At 37.2% G+C, this 15,507-nt stretch overlaps 1 protein-coding gene across 6 annotated transcripts in view; it reads left to right on the top strand.

The window, feature by feature from the left end:
- Window positions 1–15,507, top strand: part of SYNE2 (spectrin repeat containing nuclear envelope protein 2) — a 346,465-nt gene that overhangs the window by 255,358 nt on the left and 75,600 nt on the right. For all 6 annotated transcript variants that reach the window (XM_037832561.1, XM_037832566.1, XM_037832565.1 and 3 more), the window contains 7 exons: window positions 1,031–1,227; window positions 2,181–2,313; window positions 3,271–3,453; window positions 3,867–4,013; window positions 5,842–6,018; window positions 7,510–7,665; window positions 13,513–13,665. In XM_037832561.1, coding sequence (XP_037688489.1) covers window positions 1,031–1,227; window positions 2,181–2,313; window positions 3,271–3,453; window positions 3,867–4,013; window positions 5,842–6,018; window positions 7,510–7,665; window positions 13,513–13,665 — 1,146 coding nt within the window. The remainder of the gene's footprint in view (window positions 1–1,030; window positions 1,228–2,180; window positions 2,314–3,270; window positions 3,454–3,866; window positions 4,014–5,841; window positions 6,019–7,509; window positions 7,666–13,512; window positions 13,666–15,507) is intronic.

The raw sequence follows: 15,507 nt of genomic DNA, 5'->3' as shown, positions 1-15,507 counted from the left end.
GGTAGTGGAATTTTTTTTGTAATTTTTTAAAAAGGCTTAAGTTAATTGGAAAATAGCAAAAGATCTATTTTGATGATAATTTATTTTTAAAGATTAAATTAAACAGCTATCAGGATACCTGTCATTAGCTGAACCCAGTTGTGGGAGATAATTGCCTTTAGGCAGCGTTCTCTTCAGGGAGTAGTAGTCACAGTTTTCAAGAATTTTATTTTTCTTTCCATGAAGTTGAAGTAATGTGCTGTTTTAATTTATTCATCTAAAGCCCTTTTCCTCTCTCCCTGCTGAATCCTTACAGTTAGATGACTCCAGACATGTTTTTTTAATCCAGCATTTAAATCTAAAGATTAACAAAGAAATGTTTTCTTATTTATTCCCTTCATACCTAGGTCACCATCTGAAATGCTTACAGGGCCAAGCGAGAAAACGGAAGTTAGTAACGCTGGCTGGGTCTACAATCATAGGGGTGCTGGGAACTGAGAACTAAATAAAGAGCAGGCTCTGCCAAAGGAGGCAGCTGCTACTCAATTCCAGCCACTTTTGGCCATTTGAGAATGCTGACCCATTATTGCCGGATCTTCCTGGTTCCCAGAGACACTGGAAATCATGGTTTCTATATAAAATTTCCTGAGTTTTAAAATAATCTTCAGGTCACATGCAACCTTTCTGAAAGCTGAATGTGGCCTATAGACTGATGGCTTGTTCTCTTTTTTTGGATGGAAAAGTTAACTGTCAAATTTAAAACACGTGGTACAATGTTGTGAAATTGTGTTCTGTTTGCTTGTGAACTCTATAGACTTGAATCTGTGCTGTGGAAATGTACTTCATCGGGCACACTCACTGTGGAAGGTCATAGATATACACCACAAAATGTACCATTAATCGAGTCTGTAGGGTCAGAGTCTTGAGGGTTAGGAAACCTTTTGTATTCTTAGTAACCCCTAATGTAGGCATTTAACGAAGTATTTCTGAGTGGGCTGGGTTGGCCGATTTTTATTTTTAATAATTCATTCTATGATTTTATTTTTATTAGCAAATAAAAAGAAACATTGATGAGAAGCATGCCCGGCTTTACCAGACTCTAAATGAAGGCAAATGTCTAGTGGCATCTGTGAGCTGTCCAGAACTAGATGGCCAGATTTCAAAACTAGAAGAGCAATGGCTGTCTCTAAACAAAAAAATCGACCATGAACTACACAGACTTCAAACACTTCTCAGGCATCTGGTCAGGTGTGTTTTCTTAGGCATTGGCTAGCTTCAGAGGTTGCTGTGGAGAATGACCTTAGTGGAATTCTGTAGTCAATCAGATTTTACATTTGGTCTCCACTTTGTATTGTCTTTAATTTGGCACTTGAAGAATTGAATTGGGTCTCTCTTCAGAGCTAAATGGGATCCAGGGCCTGATCTTGGTTTGCTAGACTCAAGATAACATGTAATTGGTGCTCTGGAAAATGTTTATATGTCTCCATGGAAAGAAGGAATTTGGTTATTAAATAATACATATTATTACACCATCATGTTGCTCTTTTCTACCCTTTTCCAAAAGTTTTAAAATTAAAAAAATAATTTTAGCTAACAGGAGAATTTGAAAAAGCCTTTTGAGCTTTTCAGAGAATTTTTTTTTGCTTAGTTGGTATAATCTTGAACCACTTGATAAAAGGAGAGAACATAGGAACTTTGATCCTCATCTTCTTCCCTGCCTCTTAGAGAGTTGTCTAACCTAAAGAGGTTTAAATGTTACAAGAAGAATAGCATTTTGGATATTTTCTTGATACCAGGTAAATATGTTGGCATCTATCCAACAGCAGTTTGCTGTTAAACACTTTATAGAGATGCAGGTTATATTTTTGCTGTAAACAAATCTGTAGAGAACATTTGATGAATAAAAATAATCTCTGTCCTTACCCTTACATTCATGTAGGTGAAATAAGAAATAAAAAAGAATACTCCAGACTTTAAAATGCCTCTTTGTTCTTGATTAGTCATAATGAAGATTTGAATCTTCATATTTGGGGTATGGTGTAAAACAGGATATGATCCTTAAAAACATTTTGATTTTCTGAATAATAGAGCTGATAATGATAGGAAAAGGTACAAGAAACTAAGAAAAAATATGCAAGTGATTTATATCATCTTCAGACTATGTTTCTAATTTATTTTCTTTCTCCCTTTGCTCCTTTCAGCTATAACCGAGATTCAGATGAGTTAACCAAGTGGTTGGAATCTTCTCAGCAAACTCTGAATTACTGGAAGGAACAGTCACTCAATGTATCTCAGGACTTAGATACAATTAGAAGCAACATAAACAGCTTTTTTGTAAGTTGTAATAGAATATACTCAGATAATTATTGATCAAAAATAAATATCAGGGTTGATATGATAGTGTCCATATTCATGGCTATAAAGGATAAGATTTGGGCTAAACCGCTACGTTCTTCAAACTTAGGATGATTTCTTTACTCTGCTGGTTTTGGGGCAATCATTAAAATTGGCAATAAAGTATACTTTTAATTAACCCTAAAAATATATATAAATTTAAAAATTGTCCTGACTTGGGACATGTTTTACAAATGCAGAACATAACCCCTCTCAAAAAAAAAAGTTAATAGATGTATAGTTTTAAATTGTTATACACAGAATTGATATATCCACTAAAAAATTTTGTCTTGCTTTGAGAATTTTAAAAGAAAGTATTCCTTTTGTAATAATTGCACTTATTAAACTCTAGTCTTTCCTCTCTTTTGTCCATTTCTTATATTTTAGAGCTATGGTTACTAACTTGGATATTAAAATTTGAATATTTAAATTGGAAAATACATCTATAAATAGGAAAATACATCTATAAATAGGAATAATTTCAAATGTTTTAATTAAGAAAATTTGTTGGGGGTAGTTCATTAATGATAAACTTTGCATTGTATTCCATAGTTTCTTTATAAAGTTATCCTTGAAGTAATGACTAGTCTACTTTTAAAATATTACTCTGCTGGACTATAAGCCACTTGAGAGGCAGGAATTCTATCACCTTTATTCACAACTGTGTAACTATTGCTGAAACAGAGCCTGACGTGTAGTAGGAAATATACACACATGCATATACATTTTCATGTACATACATGTGCATTCACACACATACATATGCATTTAAATATTTACTGTGTTTATTTGTGAACGCTAAGTAATTATGCTGACTTAGGGTTTTTGGTGTGCTGTTTTGCCTATGTTTTATTTAAATTTTTTAAGTTTCTAAATTTTAAAACTTGTTTCCATTAGGAATTCTCAAAGGAAGTTGATGAAACGTCCTCCTTGAAGACTGCAGTTATAAGTACTGGAAACCAACTTCTTCACCTGAAAGAAGCTGATACAGCTACCCTGAGAGCTTCCTTAGCACAGTTTGAACAAAAATGGACAGTGCTCATAACTCAACTTCCAGATATTCAAGAAAAACTTCACCAGGTAAGTATTTAAAGACCCAGCATTTGAATTAGCATCCACTTGTTAACTCAACCCTTTTAAAATTATTTCTCTGACTCAATAATTTTCATTGACACTACCTATTTTTCTCTGGCGCTACTGAATATAGGTCTTAATTACTAGATTCTCCTCCAACGGGATCTTTCTTAAGAAAGAAATCAGGCTTAATTACTTTATTTCCCAGTTTATTTGTACCACTGAGTTAGTTTATGTAAAGGTCATTGTCATTGTTTTGGGGTCACTTATTCTAAACTTGAATACTGGGTTTGTTTTTGTAAGTAACCTGCATAATTATGTAGCAAGACCTTTTATCAAATCAGATATCATCTTTAGTGATGCGCTGATTCATTTTGTTAACTGCAGGTAATTAAATGGAAATCATTTTGTCCTTGCAGCTTCAGATGGAGAAATTGCCCTCTCGTAAAGCAATCACAGAAATGATTAGCTGGATGAACAATGTGGAACATCAAACTGCAGATGAAGACGCTGTGCGTTCACCAAGTTCTGCATCTCAAGTTAAAAATCTTCTTCAGAAGTACAAGGTAATTATACAAAAGGAGCCAGAAGTCTTTTCATTAAATAAGAAGGCAAATCAATCTGAGGAGAAATGCCGAACAAAGAGACGTGTAGGTTATAATTTAGCAAAACAAATTCCAGGGCTAAAGAAAGGGGTGGTGGTTGATTCTAAATAACTTAATACACTTTCTCTTTTCTCTACTTAAATGTCTTCCGTAGCTCCCATCACCACAGGACAAGATCCCAGCTTTAAACCTGCTCTGGCCCTCTTTTTCCTTTCCAGCTTCATCTTTTCATTCCCCACGTGAACTACGGACTCTGCCTAAACCAAAAGATATGCAATCCCTCAACTGCTTCCAGGACTCCTACTCTGTGCTTTTGTTGTTGCTCTTGTACCTTGGCTTGGAATGCCAGGGCCCCATTTTCAGCTGTATAAATCCTCTTAGTCATCCTGTAAGAGTCAGCTCAAGTATCTCCTTAATTTGGAAATCCACCTGACTCTTCTGTCCAGATGAGGTGACTCTCCTGGATTAGGTGTCTCCATTGTGATATCAACAGTTCCTATCACACAGTGTTATAATTAGTTATCCACTTGCTATCTCCCCATCTAGACTGAGCTTCTTGAGAGTGGCGACTATCTTTCACCTCCCTGACCTCACACCTAGCACAATTACTGACATCCAATAGGTGTGAAATAAATGTTCTTTAAGTAAGAGAATGAGTAAGGAAAAAAACTGATATCCTTCTACAAATAGTTATGAATGTGGCCTTCTCTGTGGTACTTCATTTCAAGTAGATTGAAACCACATGCAAACATTCACTGTGTGCCAAGCAGTGCACTAGGCATTGGGGATACAGAGATGAATGAAGACCCTGGTCATTGCCTCATAGGCAGGCTGGTGGCCCTAGCCTCTGGTGGGAGAGGAAGAAGTGGCTTCATCACATAGCATGATTTAGCAAAGGATTTTATTACCTCCTGACTTCAGTGAGCAGTAGAGTGTTTAAAGAGTCTCTCAGTATATATTCTTGCAGGTTCCAGTAACCTGCCACATGGTTTATCCCCTGAATGTCTCCAAAGGAGGTGCTACGACTTGCCAGGATACAGCCTGACAAGTAGCAGGCTTGGCAGAGAAACATGCTTTGGTCCTGGGTGGGTTTAGAGTTGCTATAGAACTTAGGGACATCCAAACTGCCCCAGGAAGTCTGGGAGGCCTAGATTGTCCCCAGAGGAACAGAGACACTGCCTAAACTGGCAGAGCTCCTTAAAGGTCCTGGGTTTTATGAGAAAACCTTCATTTCAGGTATCCTATCCTGTTGTTTCCACGCACCATCAGGATGACCAGAATCCCAGCCTATCTCAGGAACCTTTTGTCAGACTGTTAGTCCCAGTTTGGGTTCAGATGATAGAGTGCCATACATGGTGCTCCCTCTGATTTTTCATTCTATTTGAAAGGGTTGAGTCTGTCTGTTCCTAGGAATACGTAATTCCCAAAAAAGGATCTCCACTCAAATATAGTGAATTTTGAGGCAGGGTTAGCGGGTGGGGTGGAATATAACTCCTGACAGGCCCCTCATCTAGACCTGATTACTTAGAGTGTGTGTGTGGTGAGTCTGAACAAGGGAATTCCATGTGGCTCTCATCCAATTCAGATCCTGGACCTCATGGTAGCACTTAATATAGTGGAGACTAACCTGGAATTTCCAGGCTACAAGATTACTTACCAGTAAGAGTGTCCCTTGCTTAAGGGATGGGTGGAAGCTTGGCGCCCCCTGGAGTGTTTTGAAGAGAAAATTCAATTCATCTAACCCACTTCAATTCAGGCTTTGGTTTTTGTTTGTTTTTGTTTGTTTCAGGAGTTTAGAATGGAAATGGACTATAAGCAATGGATAGTTGACTTTGTCAACCAGTCGCTACTTCAGTTAAGCACTTGTGATGTAGAAAGCAAGCGCTATGAGAGAACGGAATTTGCAGAGCACCTGGGAGAGATGAACCGTCAGTGGCACTGGTTACATGGAACACTGAATAGAAAGGTGTGCTAGTGTGTCATAGTCGGTGCGTCGTTTGGCCTTTGGCAAAAACTGAAACGACATTCAGATGGTTAATTTCCAGTTACACCTACTAATTATCTCCATTATAGCCCTTTTATAAACCTGGTATTTCAGCATTCTCCATTGCTGCATACATAGAGTTTGAAAATTGTTCTTATATTTCTTTTGAAATCTCTCAGTGAGAAATGGAGATAGACAAGTGAAGAGGAGAAATTTCATTTAAGGAGATGTCAAGCATTATGTCAGGCTACTAAATGGTCAGAGCTTTGACATTTTCTGTGAAAGATGTTCAAAAGGGGCAAAGCTATTTCAGCTTTGAAATGATTATGAAAAGGAAGAAAAAATGCCTATGGCTTTTTGTTAGATTTTTATTCTGTGACTCTGAAAAGATTTAAAAAACACGTTCTTAAAAAAATATTTACAAGTGGCAATTGGTTCATCTCTTTATTATATAACAAATGGATACAAATGGATTTATAGAACTAAAATATATGTACATGAATGGAGAAAGCACATAACAGACAAATCACAAAAGAGAAAATTATAATTAGTAAACATGGAAAGATTTCCAATTTAATTATCAGATGTTCAAAAATAAACATTATGTAATATATACACTTATTAAATTAGAAAAATTAAATAAAGCCCAAAGCTATCATGCTCATACATTGCTAATAGCAGTTTAAATACCATTTAAAAGCATTTAGAAAATTTCAAGAACCATAATAATCATCCTGTATCTTAACCCAGCATTTCACCTCTTAGACATTTACCTTAAGTAGTCCTTCAAAAAGGAAAAGGTATACACACAGAGTATTCACCATTATTTATACTGGTGAAAACTGTAAAATTTTTAATTTCCAACTATAGGGAAATAAAAATACTGTGTCCATTTGATAAAATATTTGTCAGCCTTTTAAAATTAATATAAAGCATATGTCACGACACTGCTTATGACATAATCAAAGAAAGGATAAAATTTTATATATTCTATGATTGTAACCAAGTAAGAAATGACAGGAATCACAGACATTAAAAACAATGATTATTTTATTAAATTGATGGAATTATTTGAGATAGTTTGATAAATTTGTAAGTGATTCTACCGAGAGTCTTGGAGAGGAAGATTTTTGAAAGCTTTACATGTATTAGTAGATGATGCAATGAAAAAATATTGAACATTAGCAACACAGTTTTATTTTGTACAGATTTTACGGAATGCCAAAACAGTCAGCTTTCTGAGCCAGTTAGATTTCATTTTAAATGTTAGATTTTTAAAGGAGATTTTTATTCTATTTCCTAATTTACGAATCTTTATTCCAAAGGTTATTGGGAAATCTTTTTGTGAGAAATATTAGGAATTTGAAAAGAAACAAAGTTGCCCTTGTAAAAATAATATATCCTTTACATTTACATCGCTAAAGCATGTAGATTAAAATAAGGAGGTATAATTTTTTTTTTAATACCTTGTAGGTGCAACATTTAGAACAACTTTTGGAAAGTATCACTGAGAATGAAAACAAAATACAGATTTTAAACAACTGGATGGAGGGGCAAGAAGAGAGAGTGAAAGCTTTACAAAAACCTGAAAGTGTGATCTCGGTCCAAAAGACGTTCCTGGACTGTGAGGTGAGAAGGAACATCTCACTCAACAAGACTTGGTTGTGACATGTGTTAAGGGACTAAATAGCCACCTGCTCCTGCTGGAAAGAGGAGGGCAAGCTTCTGTAGTTCCTGGGGACTTTCCTATAAAGTCCCATGGAATTACTTTCTTATGTAAATTGGATAATTATCAGGTTTTACCAAATTGCAAAACATCTTTTTTTATGATAAACAGAAGGTAGCGTTTTTTTTCTTGTTATTGTTGTTCTTAAGATGCTTAAGTGTTACTCCTGAGAAAAAAAAAGTGTTTAAGGGGAATTTTGATTTAGATGCTTTCCACTTATTGTGGGTTTCTTTTATTACTTTACCCTATATTTACAAAATAACTGTAGTTCTTGTTTTCACATTCCATCTTGTGTTTCTTCAGAGGAAAATAATTTTCTTCTACCTCATGCATATAATGTTTTAAAAGGACTGCTTTTCCCTTGGAACCTTTGGCTAAATCACTGTGGTCTTGAGGGTGTTGGCTGTGCCTACTTTCTGTTTGGGTGTCATTTATGAATTTAAAGAAATCCTCTGCCGTGATTGTGTTACTCTATTCAGAACCCTTCAGCTCTCCCAATAGCTGCAGATGGCATGCCTTTATGCTGCTTTTGCATCTACTTTATGTGAAGGCCTCGTACTAGTCACTGTCAGGGATAGAAAATCTAGTCAAACACCAGTTTCCTCTTTGAAGAAGGTTATAGAATAATACTGGACATGAAATGTGAGCAGCACAAGCCATAACAGATCTTTTCAAATGGTCATATCCTGTTATCCAACTACCCACTAGCCATCTCCACTTTGGAATTCTTATACCTTATACCTCCTGACTGGAAATCTACATTCCACAGCTCGTGCTGCACCACCCCTCAACCGGCCATCCTTACCAGAAACCCAGGGGCCATCTTCGTCCTGGTCTCTATCTCCAGTTATTCATTAGAACCTCTCCTTTTGCTCTGTACTGTCTTGTCGGTTCACCACCTTTTCTCCATCTCAGTCAAAAACTGGCTTAATTCAGGCCACTCTCATTTCAGGCCTTATTGCAGCAGCCTTACAACCTGCCTCCCTGCTTCCAATCTTGTTTCCCTCCAATTCATTCTCCACACTGCCACAGTGGGATATTGCTAAAATGCCAAAAGTTACAGTAACCTCACACTTTAAAATCCTTCTGTGGTTCCATATTGCCCATAGAGTCGAGTTCAGATGTTCTAGAATAGCATACTGGGTTATGGTCTTCCCTAACCAACAAGGAGTTACAAAAAGACCCAAACCTAGATAGTCTTTTACAATTCTTAGTTTTTTTGATCAACATTGGTAGCCACTGAATAAGTTTGACATGAGTAAGTTTAGCTACCCCACCCCCCACAACCTCACTCCCAAGTTGTAATTAAGCAAATTCTAGACAAAATCCCACCATATATAGAAATATTTATTAGCGAGCAAGTACCAAAACAGTTTCCTAACTGTAAGTTCAATGAAGTCCCAACTCTCGGTCCTCTTTGGCGCTCCAACCACTGTGTTGCATGAAAGGTTCACTCGAGGCAGACACGTCAGTATTCCAGAGGTAGGTTCCTTAATCCTTATGACCAACATTAGGCAACCAGAATCCTTAGAGTTTAGGCTGGAGACAAAGTCATGTAGGGATTTATCCTAGGGATATTGCCTAGGGTGAAGACAACTGTTTCTACAATATTTTAGCCATTCCACATATCTGGGGTACGAGTGATTTTTACTAGTGAGAACCCATTTCTAAGATCTATCATACTATCTTATTAGCCATTGTTTCATCTCTAAAAAATAAAATTCTAACATTCACTACTTTCATTAGCAAAATCTGTGGATTGTTAAAAGGATATCAGAAGGTGCAGGCTCTGGAGAGTGGGCTTCTTAACTCAGATGTTAGTTGGCTACCCAGAGGTGTGCATTTCTGATTAGAATGCTGCACCTCATCATAGTTTAAATTAACTAACCCATACGCAATCGCCCACTATCTTTAACAAAGGATTTGAGAGTAATTTGTAGACATAACAATCTGGTCAGCCTCATCTCTTGTCAGTGCCCATCTGGAAACCCCATTGAATCACCAGTAGTTGTTGCCTCCATGCTGTCGTGCGTGCTCACTCTGCAGAAATCGGGCAGCCCTTTCCCTCCCCCGCCCCACCATCCACACAGAGCTCTTCCTCTTTGTCAGAACACAGCAGAGCTCACTGACCGTGTCCTCTGAAATCTCCTCTGACAACTCCTCACCTCATACCCAGTTCTGACTGTGTACCTTCTTATGTGCTCTCATACTTGCCATTACCTCGGTTGTTCCTATTTTAATTTTTATCTTGCTTTCTTGGATGAATCTTTGTAAAAAGCCTTAAACAAGGCAGAGATGGAAAGAAACTAATAAAATGGGGTGCCCTAACACCCTGTGTATCATGCGTAGAAGTCAGTATTGTAATACTCTGTCTACTTGTCTGTCTTCCACTGGACAGACAGCTTCTGGGGGCAGATTGGCTTGTCAGCACACCTGTTATGCCTGCCGTAGGCTGTTAAAACTTGTAGGCAATTGAATGCTTGGATGCATCTCTTAGTAGTCCTAAAATTAGAATGCTTTTCTGAAAAGACTGGTTTAGCTTTTTCTTCACTACTCATTGATTATAGGAAATAAAATAATAAATGAATAGTTTAGTGCCTTAGGGTTAGAATCTTTCAGTTCAGGTAAGCGTGCTAAAGTGGCTTTACTCTAGAAAACTTAGGGATTGGAGTTTATGAAACATTAAGGCTGTTAGGAGTCAAAACATCCTGAAGGGCTTCTGAAAGTTCTAGATGACTAGAAAGAGGGCCAAGTTTGGCATGTTGTGCTTTGCATATTTGCATATTGAAAAATATGCAAATTGAAAAATTGCATGTTTGGCTGGGGGGGAAGATTTGAGATGAAGTTATTAATTCCCTCAAGTTTAATCTTCCTATACTATAAGCAACCACAGCATCCTATAGAAGGGTTCCAAATATGCATGATAAATTCTAGGGGAAATTGGGTGTTTTAAAAATATTTAACACCTGTTCTCACAGAAGAGGTGGGAGCAAGGCAGGCCTTGCAAATTCTAGTGCATCTCCCTAATTAGCAAAATATTTCTTTATTCCACCCTGTTTTATGTGTAGCAACTTGGTATTTAAAGTAAGATGAACTATTTTACATCTCATTAGGTAGGAGTTGGGAAAGCTGAAAGGTGTTGTTAGGCCTCAGTAGATCAGATTACAGGATTACTGGGCTAAATCCGTATTATTCCGAGGAGGAAAAAAACATTTAAGAACAGCTTCCTTGTGTGTGTGTGTTCATGAGCTGTTACTGCCATGGCCACTGTTGATGCTAACTGCTTCATTGTGTGTGTGTGTTTACTTCCCTCTAACTCTCTGCTAAGTAGTTCTCTCTCAGCAGTTTTCTCTACATTGTGAAGAAAATATACAATTTGTTGGTAAATGAGTGTTTTTTAAAATCACTAATTGGCCAAGCCTTTAGAGAAGAATATTTTATAAATTCAAAGATGGAGAATAAATCAATATTTGTAAATGCTTTAAGCTATAACTTTGCAAAGGAAAAAAAATTAGCGGTAAAGTGATGAGAAAGGTAGTATACCAACAAGGTCATCAGTGTGGGTGGATGAGTGAGGGAAGAAGGGTGGAGAAGATTAACGTGAAGGTAGCAGCCAAATGAGTCCCACTGGCAAAGGCCGTTTCAGAAAAACTGTTTTGTTTGCTGGATGCTTTTGTCAGCTATTCTGTAAAAACGATACCTCAGAACTGCACCCGAATGTTGACATTAGCTCTCAGTAGTGCGCTTTTGGATGGATTGTTATTGTGGGGAGGGTTTTCCTATTAATTAATATGTCATATTCTCACATGACTCAAAATTCAAAAGCTGTAGAGAGTTGTATGGTAGAAAGTTCCTCTCGCCCCATCTGGCCACCCAGTTCCACTGCCAACCAGAGTTATCAGTTTCTTCTGGAATTAATTTTTTCCCTTCTTTCTATCTTTCAGTCCGGTAGACCCCTGACATTTATTGATTCTAAATGTCTGATTTCAGCTTGCCAAGTGACCTGAAGTCTCCTGGCATGTGGGAATTGGGTAATTTTTTGCTGGGGTGAATGGCAGTACCACACTGAGATAGATACCACCTATTTGAGAGAGCCAGCCCCTCACCAGGATGTAAACCCAGCCCCTGCCCAGCAGCTGTGGCCCATGAGGCTCTCATGTTCCTCTTTCCTCATGCAGCACACAATGATCCTTGAGGATGATTAAGTTAAAAAAAAAAAGGCTGAATTTCTTGTGAAAAACAACCTGCAAGAGAGAAATACAACTTAAGGGCTATTAATGTGAGGCTTTGCATTCAAAACACAGGTCTTTCTGGATGGAAATGTAATGCTGAAGGAAGCCTGCGCAAGACTTTCCCAAACTTGGAAATTTGGAAATTCAAAAGGAATTCAAAATCGATCCCTACTGAATGCCAAAAAGCTTATGTGTTTTCAGATGTTCTGTAATGAACTTATATTTCTATCACAATAATACACTGTTAGCTTTTTTCCAAAATGGATGCTGATCCTAATTCTGACGGGGACAGCTAAGCAGCCCTGACCTTCCTTCCTCGTAAACAGTGGTGACATTGTCACTGGTCTTGTTCGTCTCGGTTTTGCGACAGCTGGCTCCCTTTTCTCCTGCAGGTTTCTGCAAAAGATACCTGGAGACAGTAAACCAGGCTGAGGTGCCTTTTGAGTGAATTAATAGCCTCAGGGAGACAAAAAGATACTAAAGCAATTTCTACAATTGCTGAATGACTATCAATAATTATGTTATCTGTCATTTATATGATGCTTCATGTTTTATATGATACTTTATGATTATATGATACTGTGATTTATATGATACTTCATGATTTAAAAAGCACCTTCCTGTTCATGGTTTCCTTTGAGTGCTAAGCTCTGCACAGCCTGGAGAAGCATCACTGTTTTCCAGAGGAGAAAACAGTGACTCAGGAATCAGATGACTTATGGTTGGTCAGACAGATAGACAGACAGCCAGTACAGGGCAGGTCTTCTGGGTTCTCTCTCTACCATAATGGTAAGACTTATTGCTTAATTAATTCTATTTTATATGACAAGACTTACATGTCTAATTTCTTTCAGGGGTGCCAAACATCCACAAAAATGAGCATAATGAGATTCTCACTACTAAATTCATTAGTCTCAGGGTTTTTAATTATAAAGCAAGTTCAATAACTCCTTTAAAAAATACAGTTTGTTTTTTCAGAAATCATTACAGCATATCAAAGCAGCAAAACAATCTCTAAAATTGAGCATCTAGGCCCAAAAAGATTCCCTCCCAAATTGCTAAACCAGTGTTGCTAAATCTAGCAGTTCTTGCCTAAGAATTTTCAAAGGTGTTTATCTGCATGTGTGAAATTCCTCCTGTTAAATTAGTTTTTGAACAAGTTGCTTGAGTCAGGTTTCAGGTCTAACTTGTGAACATTGGTGTCCAACTATCCAGTCCCATAGTAGAGATAGTAATTTTTCAAAAGTTCCAGGGCATTCCTAGAAATTAAAAGGTTAGAAAATGGGGGGGGGGGGAAAGAAAGACTTATTGCCTAGACTCTCATAAAATGTAGAGCCATGTAATTTAAAATATAATGAGGAGTATGTTAGGATGAAAATGTTTTTGATGTAATGCTATTTAATTATATACCCTAGTAACATTTTTTACTGGAAAAGGGAGAACTCCTGTCTCTTTTACCTTATTAATTAATTATTTTGTAATATTTTGCATACAAAAACCTTTTTTCTCCTCTTCCAGGATATAGAAAATCAACTTGCAATTAAATCCAACGCATTGGACGAGCTAAGACGAAGTTACCTGACTTTGGAGAGTGGCACAATGCCATTATTAGAAGATACAGCATCCAAAATTGATGGCTTATTTCAAAAGAGGAGCAGTGTCATCAGTCAGGTAGTAGATTTAATTTGAAGTGTACTATTTCTCTTCGTATGTTTTTCTTTTATTTGCTGCTGTTGTTATTGTTCACTCCTGGGGACTCACTCTATAGCCGAAACTGAAAAGTTGCCAAGAAAAATAGTGAAGTAAAATGGAGAGAGGCATTTCAAGTCCTAGGTTTTGTGGAGTTTTTTGTTTGTTTGTTCACACTGGATAATTGGAGGGAAAGCCACCAATTCCAACATCATCGGCAGGCTGGAAAGCTACTCGGTTATCTTTGTTTTGTCTAAAGTAGTCCCACAGACAACTAATGTCTCTATCCCCCACCCCAAACAGAGCATCGGGCATTGTTTCCTGGCCAGATATACAGGAGCAGTTACAAAGAAGCAGCTCAGGTTCCCCACGTATTAGGGGATGCTTTGGGGAGGGGTTGAGCCTGTATGCTTAGCCTGTATAAGCTAGGAACATGGTCAGCATAGGCAGAATCCAGTAGGTAGAGAGAAACACAGCACTGTTGTGAGGAGAAAGTAGAGAGGAAAAGAGTGTGGAAGATGTCTGGTAATTTTATGAAAGTCAAGTCAAAGCCTGCATTTACTCCTTCCAGGAAGAGAGCACCTAATGTTAGAAAGAACAGACATCTCTAGACCTTGCAACCTTGATATTTCCCCACAATAAAGGGAGATAAACCCAAATGATAACCAATTATAGGTGTGCCCTTGTTCCCTACAGTCTTCATTGTAGGTTATTTGTCATCTACTAAAATCTGCTTTGAACCATTTGTTCCAAAGGGAATTGGGAATACCTATGAATGAAACCTATAGGCAACCCTCAGCTTCATTTCTCCCACAGAATTCAGGCAGGAAAATAGGAATGAGCTCATTCAATCATTTGTTAAATGTATCTGTATGAGGCACAGTGCTTATACTGGAGGTACAAAGATAAACAAGAATATAAATGGACTCTATCCTTGGAATGCTCGCACTCTAGTAGAAGAAACACAACATGAACAACCACAATACAATGAATTATAATATGATAAAAATATAAAGAGGGCATAAAGATTAAATAAGGTGCTGCATGTTAAAAAACAAACAAACAAACATGCAGGTGGTACTGGTATGAGGATAGATCAGTGAAATAGAATTGAAAGTCCAGAAAGAACCTTCACTTTATGGTCAATTGATTTTTGACAAGGATGCCAAGAAAATTCAATGGGGGAAAAAACAGTCTTTTCAACAAATGCTGCTGGGAAAACTAGATATCCACATGCAAAAGAATGAAGTTGGACCCCTTCTTCACCTTGCATATAAAAATTAACTCAAAATGGATCAGACTTAAGTGTAATGGCTAAAACTCGTAAAAAGAAAACATGACCTTGGATTAAGCATTGGTTTCTTAGATATGACACCAAAAACAGAAGCAACCCAAGAAAAATAGATAAATTGGACTTTATAAAAATTAAACACTTTTGTGATTCAAAGGATACCATAAACAAATGAAAAGGAAACCCACAGAATGGGAGAAAATATTCACAAATCACATATCTGATAAGGGACTTGTACCTAGAATGTGTAGAGAGCTATTACAACTCAATATTAAAAGGACAGGTAATCCAGTGGAAAAATGTGCAAGGATTTTAATAGCTATATCTCTAAAGAAGATACACAATAGTCTATAATCACACGAAAAGGATGTGGAGCAAATGGAAGTAAAATAGAATGCTTTGGGAAACAGTCTGGCAATTTCTCAAAAGATTAAACATAGAAAAAAAACCATATGACTCAGCAATTCCACTCCTAGATTTATACCCAAGAGAAATAAAAACATAAGTGTATACCAAAAATTTGTACTCAAATG

Source organism: Choloepus didactylus, chromosome 4 (genome assembly GCF_015220235.1).
Source record: "Choloepus didactylus isolate mChoDid1 chromosome 4, mChoDid1.pri, whole genome shotgun sequence".
In the NCBI taxonomy this organism is placed as follows: domain Eukaryota; kingdom Metazoa; phylum Chordata; class Mammalia; order Pilosa; family Megalonychidae; genus Choloepus; species Choloepus didactylus.
Note: the sequence above shows the minus strand (reverse complement) of the source record. Positions and strands in the feature narration are given on the sequence as shown.